Source organism: Anomaloglossus baeobatrachus, chromosome 6, assembly GCF_048569485.1.
Source record: "Anomaloglossus baeobatrachus isolate aAnoBae1 chromosome 6, aAnoBae1.hap1, whole genome shotgun sequence".
Taxonomy (NCBI): domain Eukaryota; kingdom Metazoa; phylum Chordata; class Amphibia; order Anura; family Aromobatidae; genus Anomaloglossus; species Anomaloglossus baeobatrachus.
The window spans coordinates 536,212,463-536,227,401 of NC_134358.1; the positions used below are offsets into that span (position 1 = coordinate 536,212,463).

At 43.9% G+C, this 14,939-nt stretch overlaps 1 protein-coding gene across 1 annotated transcript in view; it reads right to left on the reverse strand.

The window, feature by feature from the left end:
- Window positions 1–14,939, reverse strand: part of MALRD1 (MAM and LDL receptor class A domain containing 1) — a 746,310-nt gene that overhangs the window by 405,879 nt on the left and 325,492 nt on the right. The window contains exon 17 of the mRNA XM_075315583.1: window positions 7,500–7,867. Within this exon, the coding sequence (XP_075171698.1) occupies window positions 7,500–7,867 (368 nt within the window). The remainder of the gene's footprint in view (window positions 1–7,499; window positions 7,868–14,939) is intronic.

Here is a 14,939-nt window from a genome sequence, read left to right on the forward strand (position 1 = left end):
GTGTACAGCATCAGGGAGAATTAAAGAAATAAACAGGCATGGGATTTCCAAAGCTCACCAAATTATTTTAGTGAGAATCAGAACTTTTATACTGTTCAGAAATATAGGCGTACCATGCATAAAGTTAGGAGTTTCTTACATGATAGCAAATAGAAGAATACATAACTGCATAGTAAGTAAAGACACTCCCAGCATCCACCCAGCTTAACCACACCCCTGAACAAGTCTTTGTTCCAAAAGTGATATTCCACACCATAAGATTTTTTAGCAGGCTTGAAGGCTTTAACTTATTTTTTTTTTTAACACTATCTATCTATCTATCTATCTATCTATCTATCTATCTTTCTATTGTTGAAGTAGTTCTTACTACAATTAGAACTTTCTGGTATTCATTGTACGGCACCCATGAGAATTAATGAAATAAACAGGCATGGGATATCCAGAGCTCTCCTAATGATTTTAATGAGAATCAGAACTTTGATACTATTCAGAAATATAGGCGTACCATGCATAAATGTAGGAGTTTCTTACATGATAGCAAATAGAAGAATACATAACTGCATAGTAAGTAAAGACGCTCCCAGCATCCACCCAGCTTAACCACACCCCTTAACAAATCTTTGTTTCAAAAGGGAAATCTGACATCTTAAGAACTTTTTGGCAGGCTTGAAGACATTAACTCCTTTCTTAAGGTGGTGTCACACATAGCGACACAGCAGCTATCACGACCAGCGATCTGACCTTATCAGGATCACTGCTGCGTCATTACATGGTCGCTGGTGAGCTGTCAAACAGGCAGATCTCACCAGCAACCAGTGACCAGCCCCCAGCCAGCAGCGACGCATGGAAGTGTAACTAAGGTAAATATCGGGTAACCAAGGAAAGCACTTCTCTTGGTTACCCGATATTTACCTTAGTTACTAGCATCCGCCGCTCTCATGCTGCCAGTGCCGGCTCCCTGTTCCCTGCACTCCTAGCCAGAGTACACATCGGGTTAATTACCCGATGTGTACTCCAGCTACGTGTGCAGGGAGCAGGGAGCCGGCACTGGCAGCGTGAGAGCGGCGGACGCTAGTAACTAAGGTAAATATCGGGTAACCAAGGAAAGGGCTTCTTGGTTACCCGATGTTTACCGTGGTTAGCTTACCGCAGGCTGCTAGACGCCGGCTACTGCTCCCTGCTCGCTTCTGTTCGTCGCTCTCTCGCTGTCACAAAACAGCGATGTGTGCTTCACAGCGGGAGAGCAACGTCCAAAAAATGAAGCAGAACATTCAGCAATGACTGGCGACCTCACAGCAGGGGCCAGGTCGTTGCTGGATGTCACACACATCACAGAAAATGGTGAATTAACAGCGACGTCGTTGTCGTCGTCGCTATGTGTGACACCACCTTTAATTTAACACTATCTATCTATCTATCTATCTACGGTATATATCTACTGTATCTATCTAACTATCTATCTGTCTGATTATCTATCAAAAACCTTGCAATTCTCACACTAAGCAGTGGAAGTGATATTATATATTTTTACTTTTATGTAATTTAACCTCATAACGATGGCCGTACGACTTAAAGCGGCGGCAAAACAGGGTACTTATTCTGTTCCGCCGCTTTAAAGCGGCGGCCCGAAAAAACCCTGTAGCGCCCCCCAGCGACCGAAAATCTCGGGGGTTTCAGCTACCGGGGGTAGCTGAGACCCCCCAGATTATGAATCGGGGTGTTTTTTTTGGACCCCGTTAATGTGATCGCCGGTATACACCGTATACCGACGAACACATGAAAAAAAAAGAAATGGCCGGTAAAACTGATTTCTTTTTCATCTGACATGATCAAACATGTCAGATGAGAAAGAAATCTAACCCCCTAGTGCCCCCAAAGCCCCCGGTACCGGAGAGTCCCCCCACCCCCACCCCTACCCCCACCGGACATCCAAAATGGCGCCGAAGCGCACAGAAAACTGCCGCCGGCGCCGGCTCTGCAGTCATTTCCCTCCGATCTGAAATGATCAAACATTTCAGATCGGAGGGAAATGTCCTCCCCCTGACCCCTCCTCCGGTCCACCGGAGCCCTCTGGTCACCGGAGCCCCCTCCGGTTCTCCAGAGCCACCACCCCCCTCCCCCCTCCGGAGCGTGGAAGATGGCGGCGCACAGCGCGCGGCCGCCTTCATTCTACTCTTTCTGCCGCATGTGACACGTCACATGCGGCAGAAAGGTGTCCCCAGGTCCCACTAGGTCACCCCCCGTCACCCCCCGTCACCCCCCCCCCCAAGCCCCCGGTTATACGTTACCGGTCTGCCGCTCCGGGCCCGCGATCGCCGCCTCCTTCTTCAATGCTGGCGGCGCATGCGCAGACAGCGGCTGTCAGCTGGATCCCTGGAAGCAGGGATCCTGCTGACGTCGCTGATGCACAGGCTCCACTGTGGACCGGGGGAGGGTGAGTGCAGTGATCTGCAGCCACACTCCTCACATGGAGAGGCTGCTGTTCCAGAAAATGGGGGGTACGTTCTGTGAGCGTGCCCCTCATATTCTGGAATGAGGTTACTGCAGGTCACTCTGCCCTAGGTTGGACCGGGGCAGTGTGAGTGCAGTATTCTCAGATTACTGCACCCACACTGCTCATGGAGAGCTTGCTCTTCCAGAAAATGGGGGATACGTTCCCTGAACGTGCCCCCCATATTCTAGAAGATCCAGAGTCGCCGAGGGACCTCCAAAATGGATTACAGCGACCGGAATTTCTTTATTTTCAATAAATTGGTAAAAGAGGAATGTTTCGGGGAGTGTTTTTTCAAATAAATTTTTTTTTTGTCTTTTTTTTTTCTATTACTGACTGGGTTAGTGATGTCGGGTATCTGTTCAGATGCCGTGACATCACTAACCCCAGGGCTTGATGCCAGGTGACATTACAGCTGGTATCAACCCCATATATTACCCCGTCTGCCACCGCACCAGGGCGCGGGATGAGCTGGGGCGAAGCGCCAGGATTGGCGCATCTAATGGATGCGCCACTTCTGGGGCGGCTGCGGCCTGCTATTTTTAGGCTGGGAAGAGTCCAATAACCATGGCTCTTCCCACCCTGAGAATACCAGACCCCAGCTGTCCGCTTCACCTTGGCTGGTGATCTAATTTGGGGGGGACCCCACGTTTTTTTTTTTTTTTTAAAAAAACGCCTGGGGAGCCCTCCAAATTGATCACCAGCCAAGGTGAAGCTGTCAGCTGTGGTTTGCAGGCTACAGCTGTCTGCTTTACCCTAGCTGGCTATCAAAAATAGGGGGGACCCCACGTCGTTTATTTTAATTATTAATTTTTTGGGGGGCTAAATACAAGGCTAGGCACCCTTTAGTGCCACATGAAAGGCACTAAAGGGCGCCAGCTTAGAATATGCAGGGGAATGGGACGTTATATTTGTTTGACATCTATCCATTCATCCATTGTAGCATTTTACGCTGTGTGCCCACAATCAGGGTTTGCAGCGTTTTGGGCGCAGAGTGTTTTCCCTGCGTCCATAGCGCTGCGTTGTGCAGTAGAAGCACAGTGGAAGGATTTTTAGAAATCCCATGCCCAATGTGCTTCTTTTCTCCGCAGCATAAACCGACCTGTGGCGCAGCTTCCCGAGCCTCAGCATGTCAATTTATGCTGCGGAGATGAGTGTTCTCTGCAGGTAGCATAGAGCTCCACAGCGGCCTGAACCCAAATCGTGGGCTTGGGCAGCTGCGTTCTCCCGTGGACAACACTCACATTTCTGCAGGAGGCTGACACTGTGTACTAGACGCCGTGTCGCTGGATCATGGCCACATAGCCTAACAGTGAGACATTTGTTGCTACAGCAACATTTTTGTGAAGTACCTGTGGATTCAAAATGCTTACTATACTCCTGAATAAAATCCAGTTTCCAAAATGGGGTCACTTGTGGGGGTTTTCTGATGTATAGGTACCCAAGGGGCCCTGCTAATGTGACATGGTGTGCGCAATTTATTTCAACTTTTCCAGAATTCAAATGGTGCTCCCTCCATTCCAAGCCCTCCCATTTAACCAAACAGAGGTTTTTGGCCACATGTGGGGTATCCCTGTGCTCATAAGACATTGGATAACAACCTGTGGGGTCCACGGTTTGTTGTTGTCTCTTGAAAAAGTGAGAAATTTGATGCTAAAGCAACAGTTTTGTGAAAAAAATGAAAATTTTCAATATGGCAACCTAAGCTTATCAAATTCTGTGAAGTACTCGTGGATTCAAACTGCTCACTATACACCTAGATAAAAGCCTTGAGGTGTCTTGTTTCCAGAATGGAGTCACTTTTGGGGGACCGCCACTGTTTAGGCACCTCAGGGGCTCTCCAAATGCAACCTGGCGTCCGCTATTGATTCCAGCCAATTTTGCAGTCAAATGGCACTCCTTCCCTTCCGAGCCCTGCCATGCGCCCAAACAGTTGATTTCCACCACATATAAGGTATCGCCAAACTCAGGAGAAATTGCACAATAAATGTTATGCTGAATTTTTTCCTTTTACTCTTGTAAAAAAAAAAAGCTACCTGGTTGAAATAACAATTTTGTGGTAAAATTTTATTTTTTTTTTCATGGCTCAACGTTATAAAATTCTGTGAAGCACCTGGGGGTTCAGGGCACTCACCAAACATCTAGATAAATTCCTTGAGGGGCCTAGTTTCCAAAATGGGGCCACTTGTGCGGGGTTTCTGCTGTTTAGGTACCTTAGGGGACCTCCAAATGCGACATGGTGCCCGCAATCTTTTTCAGCCAAATTTCCTTTCTAAAATTCAAATATTGCTCCTTTCGTTCCAAGCCCTCCCATTTGTCCAAACAAAGGTTTCAGACCACATGTGAGGTATCACCGCGCTCATAAAAAAGTGGTTAACAAACCTTGAGGTCAAATTTTTGGAATTACCTCTTGAAAAAGTGAGAAAATTGATGCTAAAGCAACATTTTTGAGAAAATTATTAAAATTTTCAATATGACAACGTAACGTTAACAAAATCTGTGAAGTACCTGTGGATCTAAAATGCTCACTATACCCCTAGATAGAAGCCTTGAGGGGTCTAGTTTCCAAAATGGTGTCACTTGTGAGGGATTTCTTCTGTTTAGGTACCTTAGCGGACCTGTAAATGCAACATGGTGCCCGCAATCTATTTCAGCCAAATTTGCTTTCCAAAATTCAAATATTGCTCCTTCTGTTCCGAGCCCTCCCATTTGTCCAAACAGAGGTTTCTGACCACATGTGGGGTATCAGCGCGCTCATAAGAAAGTGGGTAACAAGTTTTGAGGTCCATTTTGTTGTGTTATTTCTTCTAAAAGTGAATAAATTTGGGTTAGAGCAACATTTTTAGGTAAAATTTAATTTTTGCTTTTTTTCATTCCACATTGCTTTTGTTCATGTGAAGCACCTGAAGGGTTAATAAACTTCTTGAATGTGGTTTTGAGTACTTTGGGGGGTGCAGTTTTTAGAATGGTGTCACTTTTGGGTATTTTCTGTCATCTAGGCCTATTGAAGTCACTTCAAATGTGATGTGGTCCCTAAAAAACTGGTTTTGTAAATTTTGATGTAAAAATGAGAAATCGCTGATAAACTTTGAACCCCTCTAACTTCCTAACAAAAAAAAATTTTGTTTCCAAAATTGTGCTGATGTAAAGTAGACATGTGGGAAATGTTATTTATTAACTATTTTGTGTCACAGAAATCTCTGGTTTAACGGTATAAAAATTCAAAAGTTGAAAATTGCTAAATTTTCAAAATTTTTGCCAATATTCAATTTTTTTCATAAATAAACACAAAAAATATTGTCCTAAATTTGGTACTAACATGAAGTCCAATATGTGACGAAAAAACAATCTCAGAATCACCGGGATCCGTTGAAGCGTTCCAGAGTTATAACCTCATGAAGTGACACTGGTCAGAATTGCAAAATTTGGTCTGGTCATTAAGGTGAAAATTAGCTCCGTCACTAAAGGGTTAATGATATGTAAATAAATAAATAAATATCAAAATATATACATTTTGATTTAAACAATAGATTATCTTTCCACTGTGACCCCTTCTCTTTCCAGATTGTCTGTCAGCACAAAGTGACTGTTCAAACCAGTCACAGGCATTCATGCAGTTCATTGAACCTTAATAGTAATTTTTTTTGCTTTAGAAAAATGAAAAAAAAAAAAAGTTGGAAAGTGGATACTTCTCAATCACACTACGGTGCACCGAGCACTTGTGCTTGGTTTGAATAGTCATTTTATGCTGATTAAGTCCCTTTATGTTAATGTACTATCTTAAACGTCTGAACTTCTTCAACTGAAGAACCTATTTCCTTTTTATGCTTACAGAATAACTTGCTTACCTTTTTTATCACAAAGAAATTATTAATATATATGTGTATATATATATATACATATGTGTGTGTATGTATATGTATGTATATATATATATATATATATATAATCTGAAGCCGCTCAATTGACAGCTAACATTTATCAAATAAATAGTAAATAAAATTAAAAAAATATTGGGAATGAGAAAGAAATGTGATAGAATACTTAACCATTACATGTGACCAGTGAAACCAATCACTAGTCTGATGCCATACACGGTTAAGACCAGTGATTGGCTGCAGGGTTCACGTATATAAATGGCACATCATCAACATAGCCAATTACACAAGCAAATCTGTGGATTTAACATTTTCCCAATTGTTGTTTTTTTTTTTTTTTTTAGAAAAATAGATACTTCCCTCCACCAAGCCTTAAAGTCGATTTGACACCAAATATCACAGTGCAAAAACTAAAGGACATTATATTGATTTATTAGACTTGATGATGCTGAAGTACCAACTTAGAAAATTCTGTATAATTTGTTTCGAACTTTTTTTCTTGATTGATTTTAGATTAGCAATTATTGTTTTAGGCCTGAACTGATAAAATGGTCATTTTAATATCAGTATAATGCAGCCATCCTGAAATAAGTACACCCGCGTCATCAGGGCTAAGAAAGCAATTTGTGAAATCTTGAAACAGATCCAATCTAAGGACTATATTTTTTGAGGAACATAAAAATCGAGTGTAGAAGGGAAACAAACACTGTTCTGTGTACCTCTGACAGAAGAATCCAATGTATACCATTTTTTTTAGTCATATAGCAGCATACAATGGTTATAACATAACATTGTAAAAAATATACTGTACATACTGCTCAATATATTCTGTTCACATTGGATTTCCGCATGTGGTTGGCGTTGTACGTTAGGAGTATTTTGTGCCATATACTCCTTACAGAAGTCCTGACGTATGCCACATTATAGGCATCCAGCGTCATATGTCACCCATAGAGTCCCATTGTAAATAGACATATACTGCCTGGTATAAGGTTTTTTTACAAGACGCCAAGAAATTGGCGGCGTACTCAAATACCCATCCTATAGTACAAAATATTAAACTCTTTAATAAACCCTTCAATAAAATCTATCAATTAACCAAACAGGAGGTAAAATAATTTGGCACTTACTGCAATTAATCTCATCTGATCCGTCTCCACAGTCATCGGTTAGATCACACACCAGTAAGTAGCTGATACAAGCCTTCGTAACTTTACACCAGAAGAAGTCGGATCCATTGCAGCTCGGGGCAGGGGAAGGGAGAGAACAGTTCTCAAAAACAATATCGTCAATGGCCGCTACACCTTCATAGTAGCCCATGTTCAGCTTATTCACTGACAGCTGGAATGGATGGGGCAAGCGGTCAAGTTGAATGAATCCCTTTAGCCACTGATTTCCTTGGTTGTAGTAGGTTTTCCATAGCACGGTGGGCGACTTCTCACTATCAAGATGTAAGAGGATCTCCGCTGTTCCCACTGCTGAACCATAGTTATAATACCTGAAAAATTAAGTACATTCAATAATAAATTCAGCGGACAAGACTCCATAGAATTCTTAAGCGGGCTTTACATGCTGCGATCTCGCTAGCGAGATCGCAAGCGATCGTACCTGCCCCCGTCGGTTGTGCGACACGGGCAAATCGCTGTCCGTGGCGCACAACCTCGCTTACCCCTGTCACACGGACTTACCTGCCCTGTGACGTCGCTCTGGCCGACGATCCACCTCCTTTCTAAGGCGGCAGTTTGTGCGGCGTCACAGCGACGTCCCACGGCAGGCGTCCAATAGAAGCAGAGGGGCGGAGATGAGCGGGACGTAACATCCCGCCCACCTCCTTCCTTCCTCATTGCCGGTGGAGGCAGGTAAGGAGATGTTCCTCGCTCCTGCGGTGTCACACACAGCGATGTGTGCTGCCGCAGGAACGAGGAACAACATCGCTAATAAGCAGAGAACGATTTTTTGTTTCAGGACGACCTCTCCGCGGCAAACGATTTTGACCGCTTTTGCGATCGTTTAAGGTCGCTCGTAAGTGTCACACGCTGCGATCTCGTTAATGACGCCGGATGTGCGTCATAAACACCGTGACCCCGACGATAATTCATTAACGATATCGTAGCGTGTAAAGCCCGCTTTAGACTCCTATTTGGGTCCAGTCTTAAACAATTTTTCATGGCATTCTGTGTATTTTTTTGTCAGAGCATTAAAACGGTGGAACCGACACATCATGATGTTTAGATATTTTTTCTGGAGTAAAACTTTTAGAAAACTTGCAAAATTGTACAAAACGAATCTGAGCAAAAAATGTTGCTACTTTTGCATTTTCACATCAAAGTTGACTGTCACAATGACTATAGGATAACTGGGAACCAAGGCTCCTAAACAGCATTTCAGACTAGGGGGCCCTATGCTATTCTTTACCTAAGAGATACTCCTGATGGTGGAGATGTCTGAGTTTCCTTCCTGGCCATGCTCCTGACCAGTCTTGACCTGATTCTCCCTCCCTCGGGGAGGGACAGGACAGGAGTGGCCTGAAACCCACAGATAAAAACAGACAAGGGAAAACCAAAGCTCTGTCACACAACATACATACACACACACACACACACATGTTAAGACAATAAGAAATTCTGAAGGAAAAATGATGGGAGCAAAGCTACTAAAAAACAGGGGTAAACTTTACAATTGAACCAAATAATAAGCACAACTTTCTCCATAAAGCCTGGGGAACCACACCTCACAGACCAACATAGAAAAACTATAGCTGGCATGGGTGAAAGGATCCAACCAACATAAATAGGAGGGGAGCAGTTGTGATATGTCTCTCCACAACATGTGATTAAACGTGGAAACAGACCAACAGAGATTAACTCTTGCTAGCTTGCCTATGAATCAGCACACAGCAGGTCGACGCCCGAGTCTGCCTTTGTTGATTCCAGACACAAGAGAAACCATGGGGAGAAGTGTCAGAATCTGCCATCTGCACAGAGCCTAATCCCGCAATGACAGTTGGCGAAGTTTGTGCAAAACTCCGTGTGACATTGGCAGAGTTGCGTTCGGACTGGGCATGGTAACTCACATCCGTCTAATTTAGAATCTGACGTGACAGACCTTACTGCAGAAATCTTACTCCAGTCCCTAACTGTAATAAGATGTTTGGCAAGGTGCATTCTTAATGAATCAGGATCCTCTTGCTCTGCCATGTCCCTTCATTAAGTTTGGCATGTACAACACCTGTCTAAATACATCAGGGTCAACAACTTAAAGGATCTTGAAAAAAATGCTGTAAGCCATTAACATCCAAACCCGGTTAATGACTAAGTAATTGATTTATTTATTTCATGTTTGAATTTAAAGAGCCGTTACTTTTTATTATTTTTTTTTCCATCAAAGTAACTTGACGAGGGCTTGATTTTTATGGGAAAAGTTGTAATTTTTATAGCACTTTTTTAAAGGCATATATAGATTATCAATTATTATTTTTGGGGGAGTAAGAAATGCAACAAAAAAAAAAGAACACCCTCCCCAGTAATTTAGGCTCTGTTCTTTGCATTTTTTTCTTTATAACTTTCTTCATACCTTTTTGATTTTTCCTCTGATGTAGCTATAGGTGTGCTTGTTTTTTTTTATGGTACAAGGTGTAGTTTTTATTGGTGCTATTTTGGTTACGGTACATATAATTTATTGATGGATTTTTGGGGGTGCAGAAAAAAAAGCAAAGTAGCCATCTTTATTTTTTCTATGCAATGCACTGTGTAAGGCCCCCTTCACACGCACGTGAAAAACACGTGCATGTCTTACATTCCATTTTTCGGGTCCGTGTTCCGTATTTTATGTCTGTTTCTCCAGTAGTGTGACATCCGTGTGATTGCGTATGCTAGCCGTGTGTGCGTGTGGAATGTCCGTGTGTGTGTGAGATACGTAAGTGACATGTCCGTGTGTTGCCAGTGTGAAATGTTCCGTGTGTGATGCACAATGACATTGATACATGCCGGCTGACAGCAGACAGCGACGCGCAATGAGAATGAACTCGGGTGAACTTCACCCGACTTCATTGTCATCCTGCGGCTCTGTCTGTGTGTCGCGTACTGATTAGCGGTCACCCGTGAAGGACTCACCGGTGATCGCTAATTCCCTGAGTGACTGAAGAGAGCAGCGCGATTAGCGCTGCTGTCACTCAGGTTACCCGCGGCCAGCTGGAGTCCTCCACCCGAGACTGCAACTCACCTGTGACTTCATCGCTGATCACGCAGCTCACTTCAGTCACTCGGGTGACTTGCTGTCACAGTTGGAAGATCCAGCGGTGGCCGCGAGTAACCTGAGTGACGTCAGCGCTGATCGCGCTACTCACTTCAGTTGCTGTCTGGAGCTGACAGGAGCGGCGGTGTTCTACTGCAGCTCTTGCTTCATGTAGCAGAACTGAGAGCATCGCGGGACCTCCGTGGATTACGCCGGACCAGGAGGGTATTTTTGGGCTTAATAAAGTGGTGACCGAGGGTGTTTTTTTTGTTTATTATTTCTAATAAAGGATTTTTCGTTGTTTGTTTTTATTTTCTTTAACTTACAGATTAATCATGGAAGGTTTCTCGGGGAGACGCTTGGCATGATTAACCTAGGACGTAGTAGCAGCTATGGGCTGCTGCCATTAACTGCTTATTACCCCATTTGCAACCGCACCAGGGCAAAACAGGATGAGCCGGGTACAGTCCCGGGACTGTCGCATCTAATGGATGCGGCAATTCCGGGCAGCTGCTGGCTGATATTGTTAGGCTGGGGGGCTCCCCATAATATGGAGCTCCCCATCCTGAGAATACCAGCCTTCAGCCGTTTGGCTTTACCCTGGCTGGTATCAAAATTGGGGGGGACCGCACGTTGTTTTTTTTAATTATGTATTTATTTTTTTACTGCTCGATATTGACACGCCCACCGGCGGCTGTGATTGGTTACAGTGAGACAGCTGTCACTCAGCGTGGGGGCGTGTCTCACTGCAACCAATCATAGGTGCCGGTGGACGGAGAAAGCAGGGAATACTAGATTGAATAATGAGCGGCCGGCATTTTCAAAATAGTAAATGCCGCCGGAGCTTGTTTAACAGCTGTGCAGCGTCACGCTGGTGATCAGGGATCGGTAAGTATGAGAAAGGGGGAGAGACTGACCGACGGACTGAGGGAGGGACAGACAGAGAGACCGACCGACCGACAGACAGAGAGAGACCGACCGACGGACTGAGGGAGAATGACTGACATACACAGAAAAAAATGATTGACCGACATCGCTTAAAAAAAGCACAAAACGTACACAGACCATACGGTGATGCATCCGTGTCACGTACGTGTGCTCACGGAGCCATAGACTTTCATTGGGTGCGTGTGTGCGTGTTCCGTGCAGAAAACGGACATGCATCCGTGTAATACGGATACACATACGTATCACGTACACGGACACACGGACCGTATGGAAAACGCACGTGTAACTCCAAACATTGAATAACATTGGAGTACGTGTGTCCGTGTCTCCGGTACATACGGAAACAGACCTAACACGTACCGGCGACACGTGCGTCGGGGGCCTTAAAACACACTTTTCTTTGATCTATCAGATGTGATGACTTTGTTATTACCAAAAATGTTTACATTTTTTATTAAAGGGAACCTGTCAGGTGCAATATTCACCCAGAGCCACGAACAGTTCTAGGTGCATATTGCTAATCCCTGCCTAACCGTCCATGTATACACTAGCATAGATAGAGATCTTTAGAAAAAGTATTTCCTAAAGATCCTTTATCACATGCTACTGAGCGCGGGGAGTAGTCCCGTGGGCATTAGTTCCCATGGATAGTCGGCGTCATTAGCATGTTAGTACACCCCTGTGGGCATGCCAACATGCTAAGGAATATGCAGCATCACAGGATGATCTCAGTCACCTCTCTGCTGCCATCGCCGCCCGACGCTGGATTTCTGCTCAGTGCGCATGACCCTGGAGTTTAGGGTGCAATTTTACTGCCTGCAGTCGTTAACTGGACATGTATGTATGTATGTATGTGTATGTGTGTATATTATTATTATTATTATTATTTATTATTGTTACGGAAATAACGATCTCAGTCTCCCAAGGATCAGACGTCAGACTTTCTTAGGTGAAAGAAAGAAAGATTTATTGCAATTGCAAGAGCTCTGATTGGATCACAGAACTGACTCCATATTGTAGGAGCCACCTTTTTATACAAAATTAAATAGGGAGTTACAAGTGACATAGCCAATACAGTAATAGAAATCATCGTTTTAACCAATCACATAAAGACACTTAAAAAAGATTACCTAAAGAATATTTGTGCCAAGGATGACTGGCTATATCTTAAGGGGATCTGGTTATTAAAGGGATTATTTAAGATCCAATTTAATGGCAAGCAATTATAGACTAAATTATATAGGGTATGGAAAAGGAAATCTATATGATAAGAATAATTCCTTATCAATTATTATAGCGCCATTTATTCCATGGCGCTTTACAAGTGAGAGAGGGTATACGTACAACAATCATTAACAGTACAAGACAGACTGGTATAGGAGGAGAGGACCCTGCCCGCGAGGGCTCACAGTCTACAGGGAATGGGTGAGGGTACAATAGGTGAGGACAGAGCTGGTTGTGCAGTGGTGTACTGGACTGAGGGTTATTGTAGGTTGTAGGCTTGTTGGAAGAGGTGGGTCTTGAGGTTCCTCTTGAAGCTTTCCACGGTAGTGGAGAGTCTGATGTGCTGAGGTAGAGCGTTCCAGATATATATATATATATATATATATATATATATATATATATATATATATATTATTATTACAGCATATATGTCTTATAATGGTCTGTATGGCCAATTGTTCTCTAGAGCACTCCAAATCTTTTCCTGATAACAGTGCATAGACTGGGCTGCAAGAGTCCTGCAGTCCTCACAGGCATCACCACTTTGCCCAGTGATTGGCAGCAGTGGTGATGTGTGCTGTACACTTGATGTCATAGTTGCTATCATGGGGTGTGATTTGATTACCGGCGATCAGGGCTCCTAAACTGGCCCTCGGGCTAGAAGGGCCCTAGCTGTCCCTGATCCTAGAAATGTGTCTGATGGTGATGATGTCTGGGTCACCTTCCTTGCCCTGCTCCTGTACAACTGTGATCTAATACCCCCTCTCCCAAACCCCAGGGGAGGGCCGGGATAGGACTGGTAGAACCCACAGATAAGGACAAACAGGGGAAACCAAAACTTAATTACAGAGCACGCTCACACAGAGGTATTACACAACAAGTGATAAGGAGGAAAATAATACCAGGGAGGAAACAACAAGAGAAAAAGAGAACTCCTCAACAACTCCCTGCACAAAGAAATGCAATCACCAGCAGAATTGGGATAAAACATCACACAGACCAGTGTACAGTCATGGCCAAAAGTTTTGAGAATGCTACAAATATTAATTTTTACAAAGTCTACTGCTTAAGTTTTTCTAATGGCAATTTGCATATTCTCCAGAATGTCATAAAGAGTGATCAGCTTAGCAGCAATTACTTGCAAAGTCAATATTGGCTAAGAAAATGAACTTTAACCCCCAAAACACATTTCAACATCATTGCATTCCTGCCTTAAAAGGAGCAGCTAACATTGTTTTAGTTATTGTTCCATTACCACAGGTGTGGGTGTTGATGAGGACAGGGCTGGCGATCAATCAGTCATGATTAAGTAAGAATGACACCACTGGACACTTTAAAAGGAGGCTGGTGCTTGGTATCATTGTTTCTCTTCAGTTAACCATGGTTATCTCTAAAGAAACACGTGCAGCCATCATTGCTCTGCCCAAAAATGGCCTAACAGGGAAGAGTATCGCAGCTACAAAGATTGCACCTCAGTCAACAATCTATCGCATCATCAAGAACTTCAAGGATAGAGCTTCCATTGTTGCCAAAAAGGCTCCTGGGCGCCCAAGAAGGACCAGCAAACGCCAGGACCGTATCTTAAAACTGTTTCAGCTGCGGGATCGGACTACCAGCAGTGCCGAGCTAGCTCAGCAATGGCAGCAGGCTGGTGTGAGTGCTTCTGCACGCACTGTGAGGCGGAGACTGCTTGAGCAAGGCCTGGTTTCAAGGAGGGCAGCAAAGAAGCCACTTCTCTCCAGAAAAAACATCAGGGACCGACTGATATTCTGCAAAAGGTACAGGGAGTGGACTGCTGAGGACTGGGGTAAAGTCATTTTCTCAGATGAATCCCCTTTTTGATTGTTTGGGACATCTGGAAAACAGCTTATTAGGAGAAGAAGAGGTGAGCGCTTCCACCAGTCTTGTCTCATGCCAACTGTTAAGCATCCTGAAACGATTCATGTGTGGGGTTGCTTCTCAGCCAAGGGAATCGCACCACTCACAGTCTTGCCTAAAAGCACAGCCATGAATAAAGAATGGTACCAGAATGTCCTCCAAGAGCAACTTCTCCCAACTGTCCAAGAGCAGTTTGGCGCCCAACAATGCCTTTTCCAGCATGATGGAGCACCTTGCCATAAAGCAAAGGTGATCACTAAATGGCTCATAGAACAAAACGTAGAAAT